The sequence below is a fragment of the Neophocaena asiaeorientalis genome, unplaced genomic scaffold (genome assembly GCF_003031525.2).
Source record: "Neophocaena asiaeorientalis asiaeorientalis breed wild unplaced genomic scaffold, Neophocaena_asiaeorientalis_V1.1 scaffold123, whole genome shotgun sequence".
NCBI lineage: Eukaryota > Metazoa > Chordata > Mammalia > Artiodactyla > Phocoenidae > Neophocaena > Neophocaena asiaeorientalis.
In genome coordinates, this window is record NW_020173666.1 from 2,269,343 (window position 1) to 2,291,971 (window position 22,629).

Here is a 22,629-nt window from a genome sequence, read left to right on the forward strand (position 1 = left end):
AACTCAAACCATGTTTTGTGGTTTATACGACACAAGACAATAAATGCAAGTAAGCTAGTTACGAGCAGTTTCAATTTGCAACTGAATCCACTCCAAAAAAACATAAGTAAAGTCTTTTGACATACCTGAAATGTCTTAACACGACTGATCTGTGCAAATTCCATGTTGTTATCAGTGAGAGCTTTTGAAATAATGTCTAATACATCTTGCCACTAAGAACACATAAAATAATAGGAAAATAAGTATTTACAAACAGCTTTCATATAACAAAAATTTGAAAAGTGACTAAACCAAAATATCCTTTATACCTCAGAATTAAGTAAACAAAAACAAAATCTTCAAGTATAATACCATTAATATATTTTGTTCTATACTGAAAGATTTTTTTGTATCAAATGCTGGTTAAAGATAGGGTAAAAAAAATGAGCGTCTTCAGTAAATGAATTATGATAAACATAAACAACAGAAAACAAATTACAGAGTGCTTAATGGATGTGGTTAGTCATCTTCCAAAAATGAAAACTAGAAGCTTTACTCAATACCTTTTATTCAATAGTTTATTTTAATTTTCTTTGCCTTAACCAAGTTCATCCATGAAATGACTTTCAAGGTTAGAGATTCCAATTTAAAAATATTAATATAAGAAAATCTCTAGTAAGATTAATATAAAAACATGAAATGTAGCTATAGGAATTGCCTTGTGAAGCATCATCAAATTTCTCTAAAAACAATTCTATCCAATGGACACAGAAAAAAAATCTAACATGGAGAAATCTATCAGTAATTCTAAATCTCAATTATATTTTGGCAAACATTAACAATTATTTCTCAGATAAAAACTGATTTGAAACAGAAAGCCACTCCGAGTTAACAATGAGGATGAAAATGTTGATTGTACCGTTGAGAAAACAAGTGCTTTAGCCCCTGGATCTCTCAGCTGGATTCTCATCAGAGTTCTGACCACAGCTTCCACTTTTGTAGAATGGCTGCCCTTTGAACACAAAGAAGAAAACATGTTATTACCAAATAAAATCCAGTAAACAGTGGAATGGAAAACTAACATAAAACACTTATTATCAAAACTATATGATAGGAACGTATGTGTTCATCCTTTTTCATTTTGTATCTGCTGGAAATTTTCTTTAGCCTCAAACTGTACAAGATACGGACTTACACCCTGAGAGGATCAAATATAAAAACGCACACCAGAAAGTCATACAGTGATATGACCCTAAGATAAGAGCTTTTAGTTAAGTGGCTGGGTTTTTAGTTACAAAATTTTGTTACTTTAGATAAGCAGAATTTATATTAAAAACACTCTTCATTTCAGATATTATGGCATTGAAAATGTTCAGAATATAATGAATCAAAACTCCAAAGTAAGCAAATAGTAAAGAATCTAACCCACAAAGAACCCTTTCTTACAAGGGCACTACAATGACAGAGGTACAAATGACGTCCACTTGGACGGAAGCAGATTTATACAAAGCTAGATAAACACTGAAAGAGTGCTTTTTGTACTTTTCCATGACCATTTCCAGGATAAGAGTATGAAAATGAGAAAAAGTGAAGAAATAAGAAAATGAAGAAATAAGGCAAGTGCTTTTGTAGCCTTCATTGAGAAAGTCTTCCTCCTGGAATGCTCTGGGAGATGGTACGACAGGGAGATCAGGGGCATGAGATTTTGAGTGAGATAAATCGAAATTCATCTGCCAGTGCTGCAACTCCTTTAGTTCTATAGATTCCAACTTTCTAAGCCTTAGTTTTCTTATCTGTCAAGCAGGGATGATAATTACATCTATTTCCAAAGGTTGCTGCGATGGTTAAATGAGAAAACGAATACAAAGCGTTTGGCCCAATAGTTGGCAAACAGTAGATACACAATAACTTACTATCTTTCAGAGACATTAAATATGAGCACAACAATGACAGAGATTATCCTACAAGGGGGGCAGGTCTAACCAAAAAGAAGTAAAAATATTCCCATACTACTCTTCTCCTCAAATCACACACCCTTACTACTTTTACACAAAGAGACACTCAAAGGTAGAAATATAAACAAAACAAGGAAGAAGGCTTTACTAATTTTAAAGTTACCAACAAAGAATTATGGGAGAAATTAAAAAATTCTCGTATTAAAATCCTGGATCTACATTTATTTCTCTGGATATGCAGACTTTCAATTATACTTGCAAGGTTAAAAAGTATAAGGGACCTACTTCAATCTAAAACTTATCTTAAATAAGAGCAAAATTATTTCAAATAAGAGAAAACAGGAAATTAGCATAATGTGATCATTTAGTCGTTTAGACAGAAACTTCCATGTTCCTTGCAAGGTCTCATTTTCAAAGATATCTTCAAGTGAAATACCAGGATAACTATGAATGCTTCTATCAATTAAGCTGCTTCTTACAAAAATTTCAAAAGAAAACAGAATAGTCTTTTATAAGCAACATTCCAAACCGGAGTGCTAACTCTATGAAGGAAAAGACTAGAATATTCTCTTTTATCAAAATTTGGCCAATTCAGTGGTAGCTCTCAGTGATCCTTTCCAAATGCTACAATTCTGAACCATTTGGTCCCGGTCCAGTTACTTCCTACTATGAAAGAAGAACAATACGGAAGTCTGGAAATCCAAAGCTCTGCTTGGCAGAAAGCTACATGGGGAGTGAGATGGCCTTAATACCCTTTTTCTTCCAGATGGACAGAAAGTGGCTATTGAGAATGAGAAAACTGAAGAAAGAAGAGGGTAGCTCATATATATCTGTGTTCCTTGGTTTGAGCAAGCATGCCTTACACAATTTTTGAAAACAAAGCCAAAATGCATAATCCTTATGTTAGACCAATGTGTTAAAGCAGTTTCTCCCAAAGATTTCACATTTTAGACTACTTGAAGACATTTAAATTATCATAAATTATCATTACAAATGTTGCTTCAAGTTACAAGATGCTGTGTTGAAAATACACTGCCTTTGTGAGTCTATTTTAATAAAAATTCATAATATGTTGCTAAATGAAAAGTTAATGCCCTAGACAGTGAAGGATTACCAATCTAAAAAGCATTACTGATCTTTCTAAAAAGAAAGGCAGTACAATGTAGGAGAAAAACTGAATAGAAGTTAAATAAGGATCTGGTTTCTGTCCTATTTGCTACATACAGCACAAACACTTTTTGGATAAATTCTTTTTTGGCCGCCCACACGGCACGTGGGATCTTAGTTCCCTGACCAGGGATCCAACCCATCCAACCCGTGCCCCCTGCAGTGGAAGCACAGAGTCTTAACCACTGGACTGCCAGGAAAGTCCTTGGATAACTTATTAAAAATTACAAAAAAGCAATGTATGTTCATTGGACAACTAAGTTAATAGAAGTTTAGGATTAAAAAATTTAAGTCTATTATTTTTATGCCTTACTCTCTCTAAACACCACTAAGAATTTGGCATTTATTCTGTTAGACCTTCTTGTGCATTTTAGAAGCCTCTATAAAAATGCACACACACCCACAAATATTTTTAAATGTGTTTTATAACATGGCCTTTATATTTAACATTGTATCTTGGCAATCTTAACCACGTAGGACCTTTACATATACCTCACCTCAATGGCTGCACAATATTTAGGATACAACAATTTATTAAATATTTGTTTATTAATATATATTTAGGTTGATTTCATTCTTTTTTGTTCTTACAAACAATACTTCAGTGACTATGCTTATACTTATACCTTTGGGTACCTGTGCACATATTTTTGTTGGAAAGGCATATAATGTGGAACTGTTGGTCAAAAGTTAAAGAAAAACTGGTTTGTAGGACCTCTCATATACTGTACATGTTAAATTTATGTTGTAAATATTTTTCTAACTTTCTATATGCAGTTCACATTTAATTGTATAAAATGCAGTAATGTAAGCAAAAGTGCTATATTATATTAGCTTTAGTAACTCACAAATGCTTGATGAATGATATGTGGATTTAAAAACTAAGTATTCTTTTTTTTAATTAATTAATTAATTTATTCATTTATTTTTGGCTGCTTTGGGTCTTCATTGCTGCGCCCTGGCTTTCTATAGTTGCAGCGAGTGGGGGGCTACTCTTTGCTGCTCTGCAGCATGTGGGATCTTCCCAGACCAGGGCTCGAACCCGTGTCCCCTGCATTGGCAGGCAGGTTCTCAACCACTGTGCCACCAGGAAAGCCCAAAACTAAGTATTCTTTGACTTTACTACTTTATTAGACTTTTCTATGTTTGTTTGACATTTAAATTTGTCTTTCATAAGGGAGAGATGAGAGATTTTATTTAGAGAAGAATAGCTTTTTCCTCAATTAATTGCCCTGCCATGATTCTATCTAGTATGATTTCATATGATATTATATCATATCTCAGAGTACAGTAAATTCCTGTCATTTATCAGTTGATATTTGTTTGAAAACAAGGACCAAATGGCATTTACTTTTGTATCACCTAGAGCCTAGCATGGTCCTTTGTAAATAGTATACACTCAACCAGTTTACTTAATGTAAAAAATTTTAATATCTATGTTTAGGCTTCTCAATCCCAAACACACCTGAGGAAAACAATGAATAAACAAAATAAAAATAAAAGCGGGTTAGAATACAATTAAATACTCTCAACATATTTTTTTGGTCATTTAGAATGATTAACAACAGGCAAATCAAATCTTGCAATTAATCTCTTTTATAATTGAGATTATAAAATTATAAAAGCTAGAGAGACTCACACAAGAGCAGTCTTGAAAGACGAGCAGATTTAATCTAACACAAAGCAGACCTGAGGTGGTTTTTGGATTAATACTGTGTAATGAAATCACTGGAACTGGTCTAAAAAGAAGGTACCAGTTGGAGGGTGGTGCCATCTCATTCTGGTCTATCAACACTCATTTTTTCCCCTACCTACCAGCAGTGATAGGAGAGGTTAATAAAGTCAGCAAACCCTGTGGACTTTTATTTCCAATCTTTAGAATCAGAGATACCTACCACATTAGGCCTCTATTCTTAACTTTTTTCTCTCTTCTGCTTGTGTTTTTACACTTCCAAGTGAAAAGCAAAAGTCCCCAAATAATACTGAAAAGACCATGGTTGGTCTAAGAGCAGAGTAATAAAAGGGATCAAAGGGATCAAACCCTCTAGCACTTCAGGTGAGTTCATGCTGGATTATTCAAATCATTCAACAAAAACTTTCTGTGCACATAAATGACAAGAACTACACTAGGCACTGAATATACAATGATGAAAAGATACTCCCTTATTCTCAAATACACATAGTCTAATGCATGTTACAGGATATGGAGAAAAGCAGAGGGTAGTTTTATACTGCTGGGCTGGCCTGGAAGCGACTTCAGTGAATGCTTTATTATACCATCTGAATAAGCATTATGCACATTCTACTGTTCCTTTTAATGTTTCCTTCTATCTCAAATACATAAATGAAATTTGGCTCAGATCTGTCAGTTTCTGAGATGACTACTCAATGTGGTCACTGCTACAGAAAAGAAATATTCACTTTGTTAAAAAGATTAAAACAGGAAGGAGATGGGTTATATCTATATAGGAGAGGATCACAGAAAAAGCAAAAGAGATATGGATGAGGAAAACAGAGATATCAATCCATCCCTGTGCAAGGTGTTAACAGAGTACGAATATTCTCAAGACAGGTACACTGGGAGCCTTAATCCAACCCAGTTTATGTTTTAGCTCTATCAGCAAACACACAGATGCAAAGTTAGGCTGGAATTAGGGAGGGGGGGTGCATGGAAGAGAAATCCCCCAAAACTGCTAGATCATTTCATAATATATTAGGCTGACAGAGTTGGATTTAATTATAAGCAGCTCTGCCCTCTTCTGAAGTTCCTGTCCCTTTCCTCATTTCTATCCTTTCTTGGTAGTCTCTTCAGTTTTTCCACATGTATATCTACCAACCCTACTCTATGATTAATGCTTGGTTTTTCTTCATGTTTCTGAAACATCAAAGACCAAGGCCCAGCTTTGGAATGAAGACCCATCATCTGTCCTCTGCCCGTCCCTGACTGTATCTTTGTGGCTGTTCTCTCTGAGGCACTAGCTCTCTCTAAGGCCAACTAGGGAACTATGAAAGGAGACATATAATGTGCTACCACTCATATCAAGTTAGTGCCTCTCCTGGTCTTCCTCTCATGAGGTAAGTAGCCAAGAGCATTATAACACTTAACACTGAAGGAAAAGGATGGAATTTTCCTTCTTTACAACAAAAGAATCTTACAAAGTGTTCTTTATGAAGACCTTTGCTCCCTTGCTTGTAATTTAATGAACAAACCCAAACTAGATCTCAAAGCTACACATATAGGTCTTTCCCTTTCTGGAAAATTAAGTACAAAGTTAAAAGCTCCAGACCATTCAGGCAGTCAAGGCAATGAAAAATCAGTAGAGATCCATTAGCAATAAAGGCCAACAAAGAATTTCTCATGAAATCTGGCCTAGAGGTTGTCTAATAGCATAACTAGAAATCAGAAATGTCTCGTAGCCTCTTATCTGCGCTAAGTAGGTACAACTAACTTATTTTTATCATAGAGTTAAACTTGATTGGAATAAGCAGCTACACATTTCCAGGCTCTTGTTAAAATCTGAGAACCTAAACTTTGAGTTAAAAGCTGTTAAATGTGTTAAAAGGATGGAAAATTCAGTTTTGTTTCTATTTCTATTTTCTATTTCTATTTCTATTTTGTTTCTATTTCTACTCAGGAGATGAAGAATTCCAATGAAGCAATCAAGTAGTATTTGATTTAGACTTTGATCAACCCCTCTCCTCCAAAATAGGTCTAAATATTTTACCAATGCATCTTAGAGTGAGGTACTGCTTTTTTCTCTGAAGTCTTGTTATTGGGGAAAGAGGAGGGAACAATAGGAAAAATCCATGAGTATAGCATAGAAGACATACTGTAGCTGGCTTTACCCTATTCCCTTCACATCTATTTTCTATCTGTTGAGACTCCTTATTTAGGGAAGGAAGGAAAGGAAGGAGAACAGTTATGACACCTCCCAACTGTAGCAGCAAAGCACTACTTCTACTTGATGTATATAAATAAAAGAAAAATAGTGCTCTCTATGACTGGAAAGTTATTGTTGAAAACTGGGAACTCTGAAGCAGGGCTTGGCAATCCATGACTCTGAACCAACGGTTTGTTACCCATTATATCGCTTCTTCACCAGTCTAGTCCTTCTTCCTTTGGCCCCTTTTATTTTCTGTTTGTCTAATCTGTCCACATTGCTCTCCCATTCCTTTTTCTTTGTAATATATATGGATTCTCATGGTCATGCTCAGCTCCAATGGCAGAATTAAGGGCTAAAGTGGCCACTGTGTTCTGAAGAACATCAGAAAAAAGTCAACACAATGGAGACGATGAATGTACTGAGTCTTATTTTTCATCAAACATCAGAGAGAATATTCATGTTTATAGGTTACTTTATGTCAACAGGCAGACTAAATCTTTAGGGATTTTATAGATACTATATATTTATATATTATCTTTAATGTATCTTTATAATATATTAATATGATATATTAGTACATATGTTTATATATTATATATATTCCATACATATTCCATACATACACACTAATATAAAACATGTCAAATAATGTCTTACAGTATGGGGGTTGCCAGTCACTTATGACTCTAAAGTGAAGGCAGAATGAAGTCATTTTCAGAAGTGTAAAAACTCTGATTTTCCGTTCACACGCTTATCATGTTAAAATTTCTTGATGCAGTAGATCACAGCAAAAAAAGAACTGTAGAATGAGGATTACATGAATAATGGTGCCAGATAAGGCTGACACAGAAATGAAGGAAGCTAGCTAAAAAAATGAGAACTTCTGCTACACTGGGGTACTCAGAAGATTCTTCCTTGAAAAGCGAAGTTTAAATGAGAGGATTAGGATTACATTCCTTTCTGCATGACTTCAATCACTCTGCTTGGTTCTCTAATGAAAAGTATTTATATTATAATATTGTACACACCATTTACTGATTTTTTTTTAGATATGGAAGTCACATCTACAATTAGATAACAAAACATGACAGTATAAACATTATAATATAAAAATGATACTATAACAAAAATTAGAATGTGGAAGGGAAAAGAAAGAATGAAGGAAGAAGAGATGCACGAATTTCCTCCTATTTTGACGTGAGGACTATTAGCAGATACTGTCTACAGCTAGTACTTCAAGAAACAAAATTTATGTATATTACTGAAAGTCGTAACTAAAAATAGAAACTGGCAATAGAAATAGGCAAAGAAGGAAGAATGGAGAACATTACTTTTCACTGTATGCCGTTTGTTTTATTCTGAATTTATGTTTATGCTTTTGTGCAAATTACTTCTACTAAAAAATAATATTACACTTTTTGTTTACCCTGATTTCTTACAGATGAATAAAGGTTTTAGGGGAATGGGTGGGAGGCTTGTAATTCTGGGACCTTTTAAGCTTACTACATTAGTGATACAATTGGGACTGTGTTTATCACAAGTGAACTGGTGTTCTGAATTATGCCATTACCCTAGTGCAGCATGCTATTGTACCTGCAGTACCTCTCACTGCTCTAGGGTCAAATGGATGCCTAACCTGTGCTAGCTGCCCTGGATAAGAAGTTTCAGCCTTGTCAGAAATGGGACAATCACATCTGAAACAGAGCAGGGATAACATTTAAATCTTCCAGTTATTACTTGTATTGGTTTTTTGCAATCTTTTAAACCTACTACAAGAATCAAAGATCCTGAGATTAGAGATTTTTTTGAAGATTCATTTAACTGTAGAACATCACTTTAAAAAAGACAAATTTACACAATTTAGCTCCGCTCCCCCCCCCCCCGCAAAAGAACTATGATCTCTAATCACTTGTATGATCATAGATTTTTCTTTAGGTTTCCTTGCTGATATGTAACTTGATCTGTTTCCTATTGTTTAGTATAGAAGAAGTCATTTCCTGTCTTAGTACTTTCTGACTTTCATTACTTTTATTCTGGACTTTTCCTTTTGAAGCAGAGCTAACTCTTTCAGTTTGCCTGTGCTGTCCATAGTAGTTCCTGCTGAGTAAGATCAGTTAGCATTGTTTTGTTTCTGTCTGCACCTGTTCACCATGCTAAAAATCCACGTTGATAGTGACAGATACAATTTAGTGCAGTTACACAGCTTGTATGATTGATCTCACAAAGTAGGAATACTTTTCAAGCATATGCCTGGGTTGGGTTCTTCACATGTTACTTGAATAAAGTTCAATGGAAACTCCATCCAAGCAGCCTATGTGGGAAATTTTACAAGTGCACTTAGCCACAAAAATATCATCCTGTTGTTTAAAATACTTTGAATGATTATTTCAAAGAGATAAAGTTAGCAACTGCAAAAAAGTTAAAAATTTTACTTGGAGCCAAAGGTTTTTGGGGATATTATATGTAAATGCTAATCAGTGGTTTACTTGTCCATCCATCCATCCATCCAACCATTTATAATATAATAAATTATATTTATTCATGACATTTTCTAACAAAAACACTTAACTGTGTTATAAATTTACCAGTTAATATTCATGTATTAATATTACACTATACATTAATATATTATACATAATATTAATTTACCAGTTAGTATTATAATATCACATATCTCATATGAAAATATTTAGATAAGCATATTTACCAAATTACTTTATGTCAATTTTAAACTCAGTCATAATTTTATAGTTTTATTCCACCCAGATATTTTATTTGTATTTAGAAAGTACAAGACAGACTTCACAAGTCACCTTTGAATCAACTGAACAAAAAGTCAAAAAGAAAAAAAAAAAAAAAGAAAAAGAAAAGAGAAAAACAGAAAGGAAACAAGAGGATTCTACACATAGTAGAATATGACCCATGGTATTACTAGGTTTCTCTGAGAGTTTTAATGTAGAAATACAGTATTTTTTTCCTCTACAAAAAGGCTGTATAAAACATCTCTACTAGCAATAGATTTGCTTGTTAAAAATGTAGTTTCCTGGACCAGATCCGAGATCTAACAAGTTAAAATTTATGGGAATGGAGCCTGAAAAAATTCTTTATTTTAAAAAGCAGACCACTTGATTATTAGACACTCAAAAGTGTGAGAAGATGAAGCACTGTAGTGTGTGTGGGACAGGTGGGAAGGCTTTGCTATGGCTATATCCATGTATTTTCTCCTGGATAGAAACTTATGACATAAGAATCGTGTCCATTATGGGGTCACGGTTTCCACTGACAAAAATGCTTTGTATGAAACCTAGCCAAACTGAGGACACGGGGAACAGGCCACGTGGGGCATATGTTCTGCCAGGAGGCCTACTTCACCCTCTAAAATGCCTGGCAGCTGTCAGAACTTGCAGGGGGAATTTTGTTTACTTTGTGAAATGCCCAGTAGGTTCCAAGGGTCATTCAGGAATACTGTCACACTGCTGTTAGGGTAGATAGAGTCTTTAACTTAAATGCATCCACTAATTCACTAATGAACATTTTACTCATTTTATTTATATGGTCAGTCAATAGGATTCCTTACATTGTGAAATACCAGTAGAAAAAAATGTCTTATATTATTTCATTCTATTTTTATGTTCTCCAAATATCTTTTGTCAGAGATCAGCTATATGATTAAGCACCATGTATGATATTACACTGTTTGCTATGTCCGAGAGCCTTGACATGAATGCTTAGAGTAAAATAAACATTTCAGATAAAAACTTTAATGAAATGAAAAATTAATTCTCAGGAGTGTTTAATAAAAATCAGGGATTGGATAACCAACAATAAAAAAGAACCCCTAAGTTTAGGAATAGTATGAACTAATATTTATAAAAGTTCAAAATAATGCCTTCATTATTCATATAGAGTCATCTTTATATCCCTCAACTCCAGGACAGATGATGTGACCATTTAGTGGGGTCGTTTCAGATGGTCAGAGTACAGTGAGAGTCTGAGAAAACGATAAGCACATGCATTAAGGAGAAGGTGGCAGAAATGTGACAGGCAGCAGAAGGCAGAAGTAGCAGACAGAAATGGTGACAGAAAACAAAAGTTAATGTAGCAAGAAGCAATGTGAGAATGTGGAAAAGTGATAAAACTTGCTTGCATAGTAAGTACAATATTCAGTCATGTATTTAATGAAAAGGAAATGTAAATATTTATGCATCAAAAAGAGAAATTAACTTTAGTGAATTCTGTATTCTTTTAATTTTTTTACAAGATCCTTCAATTAATTCATGTGTTTATCAATACCCATGAAAGACAGGAAGAAGTCAGAACATAATAAACAGTATTTGTACAGATATCCCTGTTCCAACAGGACAGCAAATGTAACTGTCCTGATCTCTCTCCTGGATGTCTAGGAAAGCTGCCATAAAATGAACAGGTGTTTGGGTTTGATGGGCTCAACGACTCAGTTTCACAGAGGCTGTGCTGTTTACTGGTAGCCAGAGCAATCACTTCCTAAACCTTACTGCATGAAGCCTGACACAGCAGTTCTTTCTTATGCTCGTTCCCCATACTGTGATGAAAGCCTTCACCTAAGGGTCAGCAGCCCTGCTTAGGCCGTGAATGCTATCTGTGGCCCTTGGGATGCTTGAGGCCAGATGAAAAGATAAAAGGGAAGAAGAAAAGGCTAAAAAAAGACTTTTTATGGGAAGGAAAAGGAGAAATAAACTATTAGAGTAGGAGGAAAAGGGGAGGGGGGACTGAAAAGGAAAGCAGTTCTTTGTGTGGTGAATAGGTTAAAGTATACTAACTCTGGACATTATATACCGTCCACGTGGACCACATATTCAACATTCAGATCTCATTGGTTCAGCTTCTACCACCTTTACTCCTCCACCTCACTTGAGTCACCCACTTCTACAGTCACATCTGGAGTACCGAAAACCTGTCCCTCTGGAAAGAACTAATACAAATATCATATGATATCGCTTATATGTGGAATCTAAAAAATGGTACAAATGAACTTACTTACAAAACAGAAACAGAATCACGAATGTAGCAAACAAACTTATGGTTACCGGGGGTGGGAAGGGAGGGGAGGGATAAATTGGGAGATTGGGACTGACATATACACACTACTATATATAAAATAGATAACTAATAAGGACCTAATCTATAGCACAGGGAACTCTACTCAATTCTCTGTAATGACCTATATGGGAAAAGAATCTAAAAAAAAAAAAAAGTGGATATATGTATAACTGATTAACTGTGCTGTACTCCTGAAACCAACAAAACATCGTAAATCAACTATATTTCAATAATAATAATAATAAAAGATCTCCTATTCTCTGATAAGGACCCTTATAGCTTGGTTGTGCAACAGCCCAACCTACACTTGTTAGTTATTCGATTTCAATGAGATCTCTGCTTTCTCTCTACATATCAACACTCTCCCTGTCTTTTCAAGAATCTTGTATTACGCATTATCCCTTTTCTCTCCTATATCTTCAATCTACTCTTCTTTATTGAAGATTAAACATGCTCAAGAATCTTTTATATTAAACAGAATAAAACAAAAAAACACAAAGCCTTCCTGCACTTCATATCCCCTTCTGGTTACAACACTCACTTTTCTACTTCACAGCTAAATTTATGAAGTAGTTGGGCATTTTTCTCTTTTGACCTATTCATTTCCTGTTCACTTCTCATTCCCTCCCGATCTGCTTTTTGCTAATACGTTTCCACTGAAAGGGCTCCTTTCCAATGACCTTCAGTAGCCAAATTAGTCCATCTTGTAGCTGAGCCACCTTCAGCAACAAGGGAAACAGCTGATAACCGCCTCCTCCTTGAAGCCGAGTTTCCATTGCCTCTGTTGGCAGCATGTTCTCCAGGACTGCCTATGCCTCTAGTTGCTCTTTCTTGGTCTCCTTTTTCAGCTCCTCTCCCTTTACTCCATTTTTAAAAAAAGCTATGGAGTGCTGCAGGACCTGATCTGAAGCTAACTTTTATGTTTCTTTCCTTAGGCCAGCTCATACACTTTCATGGCTTCCAAGATCACTTATGCCAATGTCTCTGAATTTTCTCTCTCCAGCTCCATATATTAACACTTTGCTGGAAAGTTCTATGTGGATGTCTTCGGCACTTCAAATATAGTATATCTAAATGTACCCTTCTTCCAAGTACCTTATATAGTTAACTGTACTTTTAGTCACTTGATTTTTCACATCAGAAACCAGGGGTCACCTACGAAATCTCCCTCTTCATCATCAACCCCTCCGATACTGTATCTCATTCATCAACTCTACTCCAAACATCTCCTGAATATATGTACTTCTTTGCATCTCCACTGCCACCAACCTAATCAAAGCCACCATCACTACTGTTGTAGCCTCCTAAATTGGTCTCTCCAAATTTTTTTCTACTCTAGTCTTTTCTATTCCTGCTAATCAATTTCCATACTGTAGCAAGAGGAATCTTTTAAAAATCCAAGTCTGATCATGATACTTCTCTGCTTATAACATATAACATGTTAATAGCTTTCTTTACATGAAAAGAAGATGCTCAGATGGCTCTTCAGTATCTGGCCCCTCTTTGGATTCGACTCATTTCATTCCATTCTCCTTTGTGTTTTCTACACCGCAGCTACTCAGTTCCATTTGAGTTTCTTCTTGTCTCAGACCTATTCACATACTGGGATTTTTGGTTGTTTGTTTTTTCTGTCTTGCAGCCTCCTCCCAACAAGATCACTTTTACCCTCTCTCAGGCTGGCTGATCCATTCATCCTTTAGACATCTACTTAACTGCCATTCCCTCAGAGAAGCCAGGTTTGATTTTCTTTTGTAGTGCTTATCACGTCAATTATTTGCTTAATGTCTGTGCTTTCTGCCTCAACTCAAACTCCTTCCCCCGACTGCCAAAATGTAAAATCCATGAGGGCAGCAATCATACCTGTTTTATTCATGAGTGTGTGTTGCATCTGTGAAGCCCAGCACACTGCCTGGCATACAGTATGTGTCCAGTAAACATGTACGGGAAGAATGAATGAATGAAAGTTCATCCCAACTTTGGGATTCTGTTTACCTCAACACACTTGAGAGCACTGTGACTGATATTTTCAGGTTTTACTCAAATGACACTGGGAATAAATAGCAATTAGATATTCCTTAATGGAACTCCAGTGTTCTCGGGAGAGGGCATCCTAACAACTGCCTAACTCCTGGCAGCTTCAACTTGTGGTTAATTCTACTCACAAAATACAACCCTGAAAAATAAGTAAGCAGAGAGCATCAGGGACCCAGAAGGAGAAGAAATGAATGAAAAATATTCTACTACCTCTTGCTTATGAGCCAGCTGCCCCATTCTCCCAACCACTCCTTCTGGCCTATATTCCCTACTATACTCATACATTGAGTTGTCCATGGTCTAAGTTTGGTTAGAGAGAAAAAAAAAGCATGCTTAAGTAAAACAAAGAACAAAAAAGTCTAGTAAAGGCTTCTCATTAAATAAATACCCCTTAGGCAGAAAGTCCAGTTACAGATCCTATTTGGATTTTAAATTATAGTCTTATTTCTTAAAGTTCTGAAGGAAGCATGGGAAAAAAATTAAGAAAACAAAGCGAAGCTTTGGCTATACTCTGAAATACCAACCCACGCCGTCTAAAAGTGCACTACCTCCTCCTTGTGACAGTCTTCACTAACTTCAATAATCAATTAATTTTATCCTTCAATTTGGTGGGGCACATCTTTTTTTCCTGATACCTGGGGCTGAATGGAAGAATGAAGAAAAAGAAACCTTGAATTTAACCAGAGCTCTATCAATTTGTAATGGACAGAAACACTGCAAAAGTAGTAAGGGACTGGAATTCTAAGATGTTACTTTTTTTGCCACGATGGGCATAACTATTACTAACTATGTCTGAAAAAGCTTTCTTGTGTTCCTCCCACGAGGAACAAGTAGATGGTAAAGCTGAGGATTTCAGGCAGTGTATCTACAGACAGACAACAGTGGTTGCTCCATAGTCACTGGGCCAGGCTTGTTCTGATTTTGATGCTCTCACGGCCAGATACTGATTCCTATTATCTTGCTCTGACTATGCGTCTACACGTTCTTAACTGACTTTACCTTCACAGGGATATCGTCTTCCTGGCTGGCTTTCTCTGAGGTGAAGACATACGAGATTTCTTTATGAGATGTGGTCTGGCGGCAGATGGCACACTTAATGGAGCTCCTGTGAGACCCCACGCTGTACTGTTCGATAATAATTGAAATGCATTCATTACAGAAACAGTGCCCACAGGTCAGTACTGCCCACTAAAAAAGAAAACACATAGAATATGCCTCAGTGAGATGCTATCAAAGATGCCTTCCAATCTATAAACATATTAAAAGGAGAAGAGAGTCATAATTTCATTTCCTAACTGTTTCATAATATAAATATCCTTTAAGTCATAAAAACTAAGTTATACTTTTAAACTAACTATTTTTTAGTCCAACTAGACTAAGCTTTCATAGTCTTTAGTTCTGTTCACCCTAATAGGAGGATAATAGTCAGTCATCATTATTTTGTAAGATGCTCGTGTTCTCATTTCAGCATTTAGGAAAAATGCAAATTACTCTTTAGCACTCTCACAGAATAGACTGACTACAACATTAATTTGGACATAATGTCATATTCAGTATATTCTACACAACTTAGTAATAAGCAGATTTACATTTTCACATGTTAAAGCATTTATTATATAGAAAATGAGATGGAAATGTTAAAGATAATAAAATTTCTGAGACAATCTAGTTGCGTGAATCTCATCAAAACTAAAAGCAAAGAAGAAACTACTTACACCATGATCCTTTCCATTTTTATAGTAATTTTTATCAAAATGTCTTTATCACTGATTTTTAACAGAAATTGCCAGTATCTGTAATTACTATTCTTCTCCTCCACTACCAATCTGTCCTTTTAAGATTTATTATCAATAAAATATCCTTTAAAATCTTATCTTCTCTATGAATCGTGGAAACCAAAAGATATGTTCTTTCTGATTATTGCTGGTCAGAATATGGAACTCATATATTTAGGCTTCTACTCTCAGCTCCATAGAAAAAAGTGCCAAGGACACTTTTACTCATTTAATAGTAATAGACTTATCTTTCAAAATTTGAAAAGCAGTGAATATACCGATATTACATACATTTATTTATCATACAAAGTAGGAACTTACATTATCATAAATCACATTTCATAAAGTAAAAATAAGAATCTCTTTGAGGAAAACTAATACAGTTCCATTAAGTTTATAGACCTCTGTATACTAATATTCACAAAGAAATATACTTAATTGATATAATAGTCTTCTAAAAATCACATATGAATTCCCTCAGGACTGCTGTTATTTGCCTTTAAATCCTGGTACTATTAGACAGTAATAATGTTAATTAAGAACTACATTACTATACCTTTGTCATAACTTAAGTAAATCTGTGTATGCCGTATTATATTTCTGTACAAGTACCAAATAACCACGGTAAACTGACAGACTCAAGTGACTGGAAATAATACTTAAAATTATTCACCTTTAATGAAAAAGATGGGGCTATTCTAGAAATATGTTTTCACCTATCACTTAAGGGAAAACATTGCTCAAACATATTTGGCACTAAGCCTGTCAGTTAACCTTTGGCCCTACCTTTCAGACAGAGGTACTATTTGCCTTGCATGCAAAGTTTGAGGGTGGGGCGAGTTGTATGTAAAAGCCTTTGAAGACTGTAAAGTATTTTACAAATGTATGTAATATTTATTATAATTTCACCTGTTTTCCCAGTTGCCGAGCACAGATTGGACAAGGTTCTGGATTAATACCTCCTGATGTTTTGTCCTGAGACTATCCAAAAAAGAATTAAAACATATATTAGTTATATTTTAAAAGCTGTTACATGTTTTACAACTCATTTATAAAAGTAAATGTTGGCAATTAAAATAATCTAATAATTGAGATGACCTAATAATTCATATATTAATACTATCATTCCTGGGATTTACAAATAACATTTATTTAAGGTGTGAAGAAAAAAATGGACTCAATTTTTAACAGTTTGTTAAAGTTATATTACTGTATTTGTGATTATGATAGAAGGCAAAATAAAAAGCAAAATATGATATAATTTACCTAAATTCTCAAATTTTACTTTCATGTTAGATATATTTTTTTAATAAAGAAATAGAATATTCTGCATGTCCACTTGGCATGGGATCAGACATTGGGAAGAGGCAGCATTTATTCACATAACCCTTATTAATACTGATTTCTTCTCCGTATCCTATTTCTAATCTCACCAAGGCAAAGCAAATAATTAGAAACCAGAAATATTACTGATTTGAGACCTAACTATGCCTGGAAATTATGTTGAAGTATAATAGCTTTTCAAAGTCTCTTTAAAAACTGAAAGATTTCCAAAAAAGTCATCAAATGAACAGGTTTTAAAACTGAGGAAAACAAAGGAAAGTAAATTAGACTCATAGATTACTAAATTGTTCTTGATTATCCTTTGACTCTTATAAGCAGAAAAAAAAAAGCTAAATTGTGCATGGATTCAGAAGTTCTAATGGTTAAAACAATTCCATTAACTACAATGTAAGTACGCAGCATTTAAAAAAAGTTGGACTGAATTATTCTTTTCCTCTGTTAATTATTGATTTGTTTCAGGTAACACAGCAAACCACCTAAAACCTTAGTGGCTAAAAAAACATGAATTTCTCCTGATGCTACAGGTCACCTGGGTTACTTTGGGATGCACTGATTTGGCTTGGGCTGGACGGTCCAGGACGGCCCACACTCATATCTAGCAGTTGGTAGGCTAGCTGGTCTGGGGAGAGGGCTAAGCTGAGGTTTTTCCTCCTCAAGAAAGGTAACCTGGGCTTCTTCACATAGTCTCAGAGTTCCAAAACATGACACAATTGGGAGAATTCCAAAGTGCGTGGACTTTTCAAATCTCTGTGACACAAGGCCAAAAACAAGTCATCTGCCTAAGCCTAGAGTCAGTGTAGGAAGGCATTAACCAAGAGCAAGCACGCAAGAGAAGGTATTACTATAGCATTTTGTAAACAATCTACCAGAATTTACAATACCTCTTCTTTTCTAATTTACTTAATGTAAGAATTAGCATGTTTTCCATAAAGGGCATGATTGTAAATATTTTAGGCTTTGTGGGCCATACGATCTCTACTGCAACTCCTCAACTCCGCTATTATAGCACAAAAGCAGCTGTAGACAATACTTAACGAATGAGTATAGCTGTATTCCAATAAAACTTTAGTTACAAAAACAGGTGATGGGCTGGATTTGTCCTATGCTTAGTAGTTTGCAGATTGCTTATTTTCCTTCATTTATAGAGTAAATATTATTTTCTTATATTTTTTGCCAAATGGGTTTTCCTACATAGATTATATCCTTGGAATTTTAATTTTTTTTTTTTTTGTGGTACGTGGGCCTCTCACTGTTGCGGCCTCTCCTGTTGCGGAGCACAGGCTCAGCAGCCGTGGCTCACGGGCCCAGCCGCTCCGCGGCATGTGGGATCCTCCCAGACCGGGGCACAAACCCGTGTCCCCTGCATCGGCAGGCGGACTCCCAACCACTGCGCCACCAGGGAAGCCCTGGAATTTTAATTTTTAAAAAAATAATTCAACATACAGAGGAGATCAACTTATGTTCCATAACTAAAAGAATCATCAACTATCTCTTAATTTTGACTCTCACATTTAAAGTACAGAAATCTTGTATTTTAAAAACTCATGTCCAGAAATATCAAGAATTTTTTTCCGAATGTTATTTTTCTATAGCTAGCATTTTGATTGACTTAAAGTTCTTCTCTTTTTTCCCCTGCCAAAATAGTAGTCATCATTATAATAATAGTAATAATATAATAATATTAATAGTGAATACCTAGAAAGTGCTTAATAAACCAGTAAACACTTTAGCACTTACATATATTAATTCATTTGATCCTCAAGAGAGCCCTACAAGATAGTGTTACTTTTTTCATTTTACAGATTGGACAAAGAGAAGTAAATAACTTGAATAAAGTCCTATATCTAGAAAATAGTGGCATCATGATTCAAATTTGCACTATCTAGGTCCAAAAGTCTACCTTCTTAACTACTATGCTATTTTACCTATAAAGAACGTCCAACTTTTTCATTTTGTCATTGCTGAGATTTAATGATTCACTTAAATGTATTTTGTACTAGTTTTCAGGACCAATTGTAGTCTACTGCTTTCCTTCATTTGCCCTATCCAAAAATCTACTATTATATGTTGTTCTGATAAGTTACTCTGCCACTCCCATTTATTCTTGCCAGAAAATGGAATTATATTCATCAATGTCTAATACAGTACTTTGCTTACTACTACGAAAATATGTTGAGAATTACATTAAATAATTCGTTACCACGTCCTCTTATTTAGCAGCTTTCCAAACACACTACACAGTTTCAAAAAACAAATTTAAAAAATCTGTATATGTGTTATTGGATGCATGCTATTGCATGTTATTGGATCTTTGCTGAGTGTTATGTTGTAATACTTTCACTATTCAAGGCTTCCAACTACAGTCTGTTTACATTGTGCTATACTATATACTGCATACCCTTTACATTATCTGTATAACATATTTTCTATAGATATCATCTTCTTTTGTGATCTGTGTAGCTATTGCAGACATAGCTAGTGTTCTGACTCACATAACTAACACAAACAAATAAAAGAATGATTAAAAAAACACCTATACCATTAATTAGGGGACTAACAGATTAAATGAAAGGAGTCAATAAAGTGGTTTATTGATAATACAGTATGGGAAAAAGTAGCATCTTTTAAAAACAATACCTTCTCCAAGTTAGTTAGGTAAAGAAGCTGCCCAAGTTTTTTCTGAAGCTGTGATGTAGCAACAGCTTTATCATTTAGTAGTTTTATACGATTTTGTTCCACCTAAAAACAAAACAAAACAACTTCTTTATTCTAAGATGGTAACATTATATTAAACATGCACAATTCTTCTATTTTAATTCTTTCTTAAAAAGTGTCCTATTTTATGAAAACATATTTACATGTGAAAACTCAAATTTGCAAAAGAGATACTAGATAATATTAACATATTTCAAAAAATATATATATTTTACTGTATAGAAGACAAAATTCAAGGCAGAATTCTTTTAAATAAAAAGCTTCCCTATATACCTGAAGTAGGTTAAAAATCAACCAAAGGCTATTTGTGTATGATTTTTCAGTAAAACATTTATGGGATAAAGAAAAATAAAATGGTATGCTACTTTGGCCATACAAATGAAGTGACTTTAAGAAATCCAGGGAAGAATCTCTCTGCTCCTCCTTTCTGTGTCCCCCGCCCCCCGCCAGTAGAATATGGTAACAGAAAAAAAAAAAAGAGGAATTTGTTTTCACTTAAAACTTATTGAGAATTCTATTTTAAAAATGAAGTGAAATAGTATATAATGAATATTTCTAAATTTTTCTAAGTTACAGTCTTAAAGATTTAAAAGATTAAAGGAATAAAAACAAATTCTAAAGAAAATAATATTTTTAATATGAAGAAAAAAGGTTGGTGGAGTTATTTTTTTAATTCTGAGATACAAAGAGGAATTTAACAGACGATAAGTTGTCAGTATCTGTTCATTGTTAGCAAAGGAAAATAGTGCAAAATCAGTTCTTGGTTGTTCTTATGGAAGATTGTTTTAGTTCTGAAAAAGCTGAAGTAATAGGACATACGTCTAAAAACTGACCAAGAATATCTTTAGGTTTTGGCACGCAAAAGGTGCTCAAGAATAGATGAATATGCAACATGGAGAGAAACAAACAAACGTGCAAATGCACCCAAACAGTGAATGCTAAGCATGTATTAGACATGAAATTGCTCATCTCTGACCTACTACAAAAACAAACAACTTCATATGGCTCAAACGAAGAGCAGATATGAAACACTTACTTATTGAAGATATCACTGCCCTGACTCTATCCCTTCTATGGATCTTGGATTTTTGTGACATCTATTTTCTGTGTTCTTTTCTGTGATTCATTTGCAAATTACCTCATGTGGTTCAATGATATGAGGAACTGGTGGACTGGGCTTTGGCTCCCTAGGATCACGTACTCTTAGTCGTTCTGTAGCCATTGCAAGCTCATCAACAGCAGACACACGATTCCTCAGAGCCATCCAATATTCATGAAGCAACTGAAGGAACAGAAAAGACAGACAGTGGTAAAGCACATAATTAAAACTGGTTAAAACCATCAAGATGTCCCTTGGTCAAGAGTCTTCAGTGAGGTCTTAAATCATACACAGTGTTTTCATTACGGGTCTAAGGTACAAGCAATTCTTGGGCCATTTTTAGGATGAGGAAGTGGGTCTGAATAATCTCCACAGGACACTATAGTGTATTGCCTCTTCAGAATCTCAGGAACAGCATACCCCGAGATTTCTTGGTAGGACCAAAGATCTTTACAGATCAATACTAGACTGGTGGAATCTCTGCTTTATTTTTTAAAGAAATACTTTTTATTATAAAATATTTCACATTCTCAAAATAATATGTATATATGATAATGAGAATACTAAAGTATACAACTGAGTCCACATCATCCGAATTAGGAAAGAGAATAATGCCAGTTCCTTAGGAAGCCTGTGTTCCTTCTCAACTGCATCACTCTCTTGCCTCACACATTCTTCCTTCAACCCCCAACAATGGGGTAACCACTATTCTGAATTGGACTTACTATTCTGTACTTTTTGCTGGAGTTATACTAATCCATACATCCTTAATAATCCGGTTTTATATGTTTCTGAAATTTATAAAAATGCTATCAATCAGTATAAAACTTTTTGATCTGCTTTCTTCACTAACTAACATTATGCTTTGAGTTAGATCCTGATTGATGTGCGTAGCAGGAGCTCATTCATTTACACTGTTGTTAAAGGGTTTAGTCTGCAATGTTATGGAGAACAAATGAACAAAGATCTGGGTGAACTGCATGATAAGCACTCCTCTGACACAGACCATGTGGCTAAACTGAGCTCAAAGGAGGAACGCAGGGGCAAATGAACACTGTATATAGTATTGTTGCTTCCATGACTCGCTGTAATTAACTGTGTTAATGGGCTTTTGCTTTTAGAATAGTAATGTGAAAAGAAAAAAACTATTATGAACCAATGATTTTGATGCTATAGAAGTATCATTCTTCAGTCTATCAAATGTATGAATTGATATTATAGAAAGCACAGCTTCTCTTTCTTGAGAGAAATTTTTATCCTGCTTTAGAAGGCAAAACTTTAGATTAAAAAAATAAAAGATATCAAATGGAATATAACATCATAAATAAAAAACCCACTTCTTTTATTTCCTCACCCATCTCACTTGCAAAGTAGGACAAGGGATTAAAAAAATCCACATATAGGGCTTCCCTGGTGGCGCAGTGGTTGAGAGTCCGCCTGCCGATGCAGGGGACACGGGTTCGTGCCCCGGTTCGGGAAGATCCCACATGCCGCGGGGTGGCTGGGCCCGTGAGCCATGGCCGCTGAGCCTGTGTGTCCGGAGCCTGTGCTCCGCAACCGGAGAGGCCACAGCAGTGAGGCCCACGTACCGCAAAAAA

At 35.0% G+C, this 22,629-nt stretch overlaps 1 protein-coding gene across 3 annotated transcripts in view; it reads right to left on the reverse strand.

Moving 5' to 3' along the window:
- SHPRH (SNF2 histone linker PHD RING helicase) overlaps positions 1-22,629 on the reverse strand; it is an 80,303-nt gene that overhangs the window by 5,966 nt on the left and 51,708 nt on the right. For all 3 annotated transcript variants that reach the window (XR_003003599.1, XM_024747916.1, XM_024747917.1), the window contains 6 exons: positions 21,071-21,214; positions 19,855-19,956; positions 16,783-16,854; positions 15,098-15,286; positions 899-991; positions 126-212 (listed from right to left, as the gene is read on the reverse strand). Coding sequence is in view for 2 of the 3 variants with exons in the window: in XM_024747916.1 (XP_024603684.1) it covers positions 126-212; positions 899-991; positions 15,098-15,286; positions 16,783-16,854; positions 19,855-19,956; positions 21,071-21,214 (687 nt within the window). In the remaining variant the exon portion in view is untranslated. The remainder of the gene's footprint in view (positions 1-125; positions 213-898; positions 992-15,097; positions 15,287-16,782; positions 16,855-19,854; positions 19,957-21,070; positions 21,215-22,629) is intronic.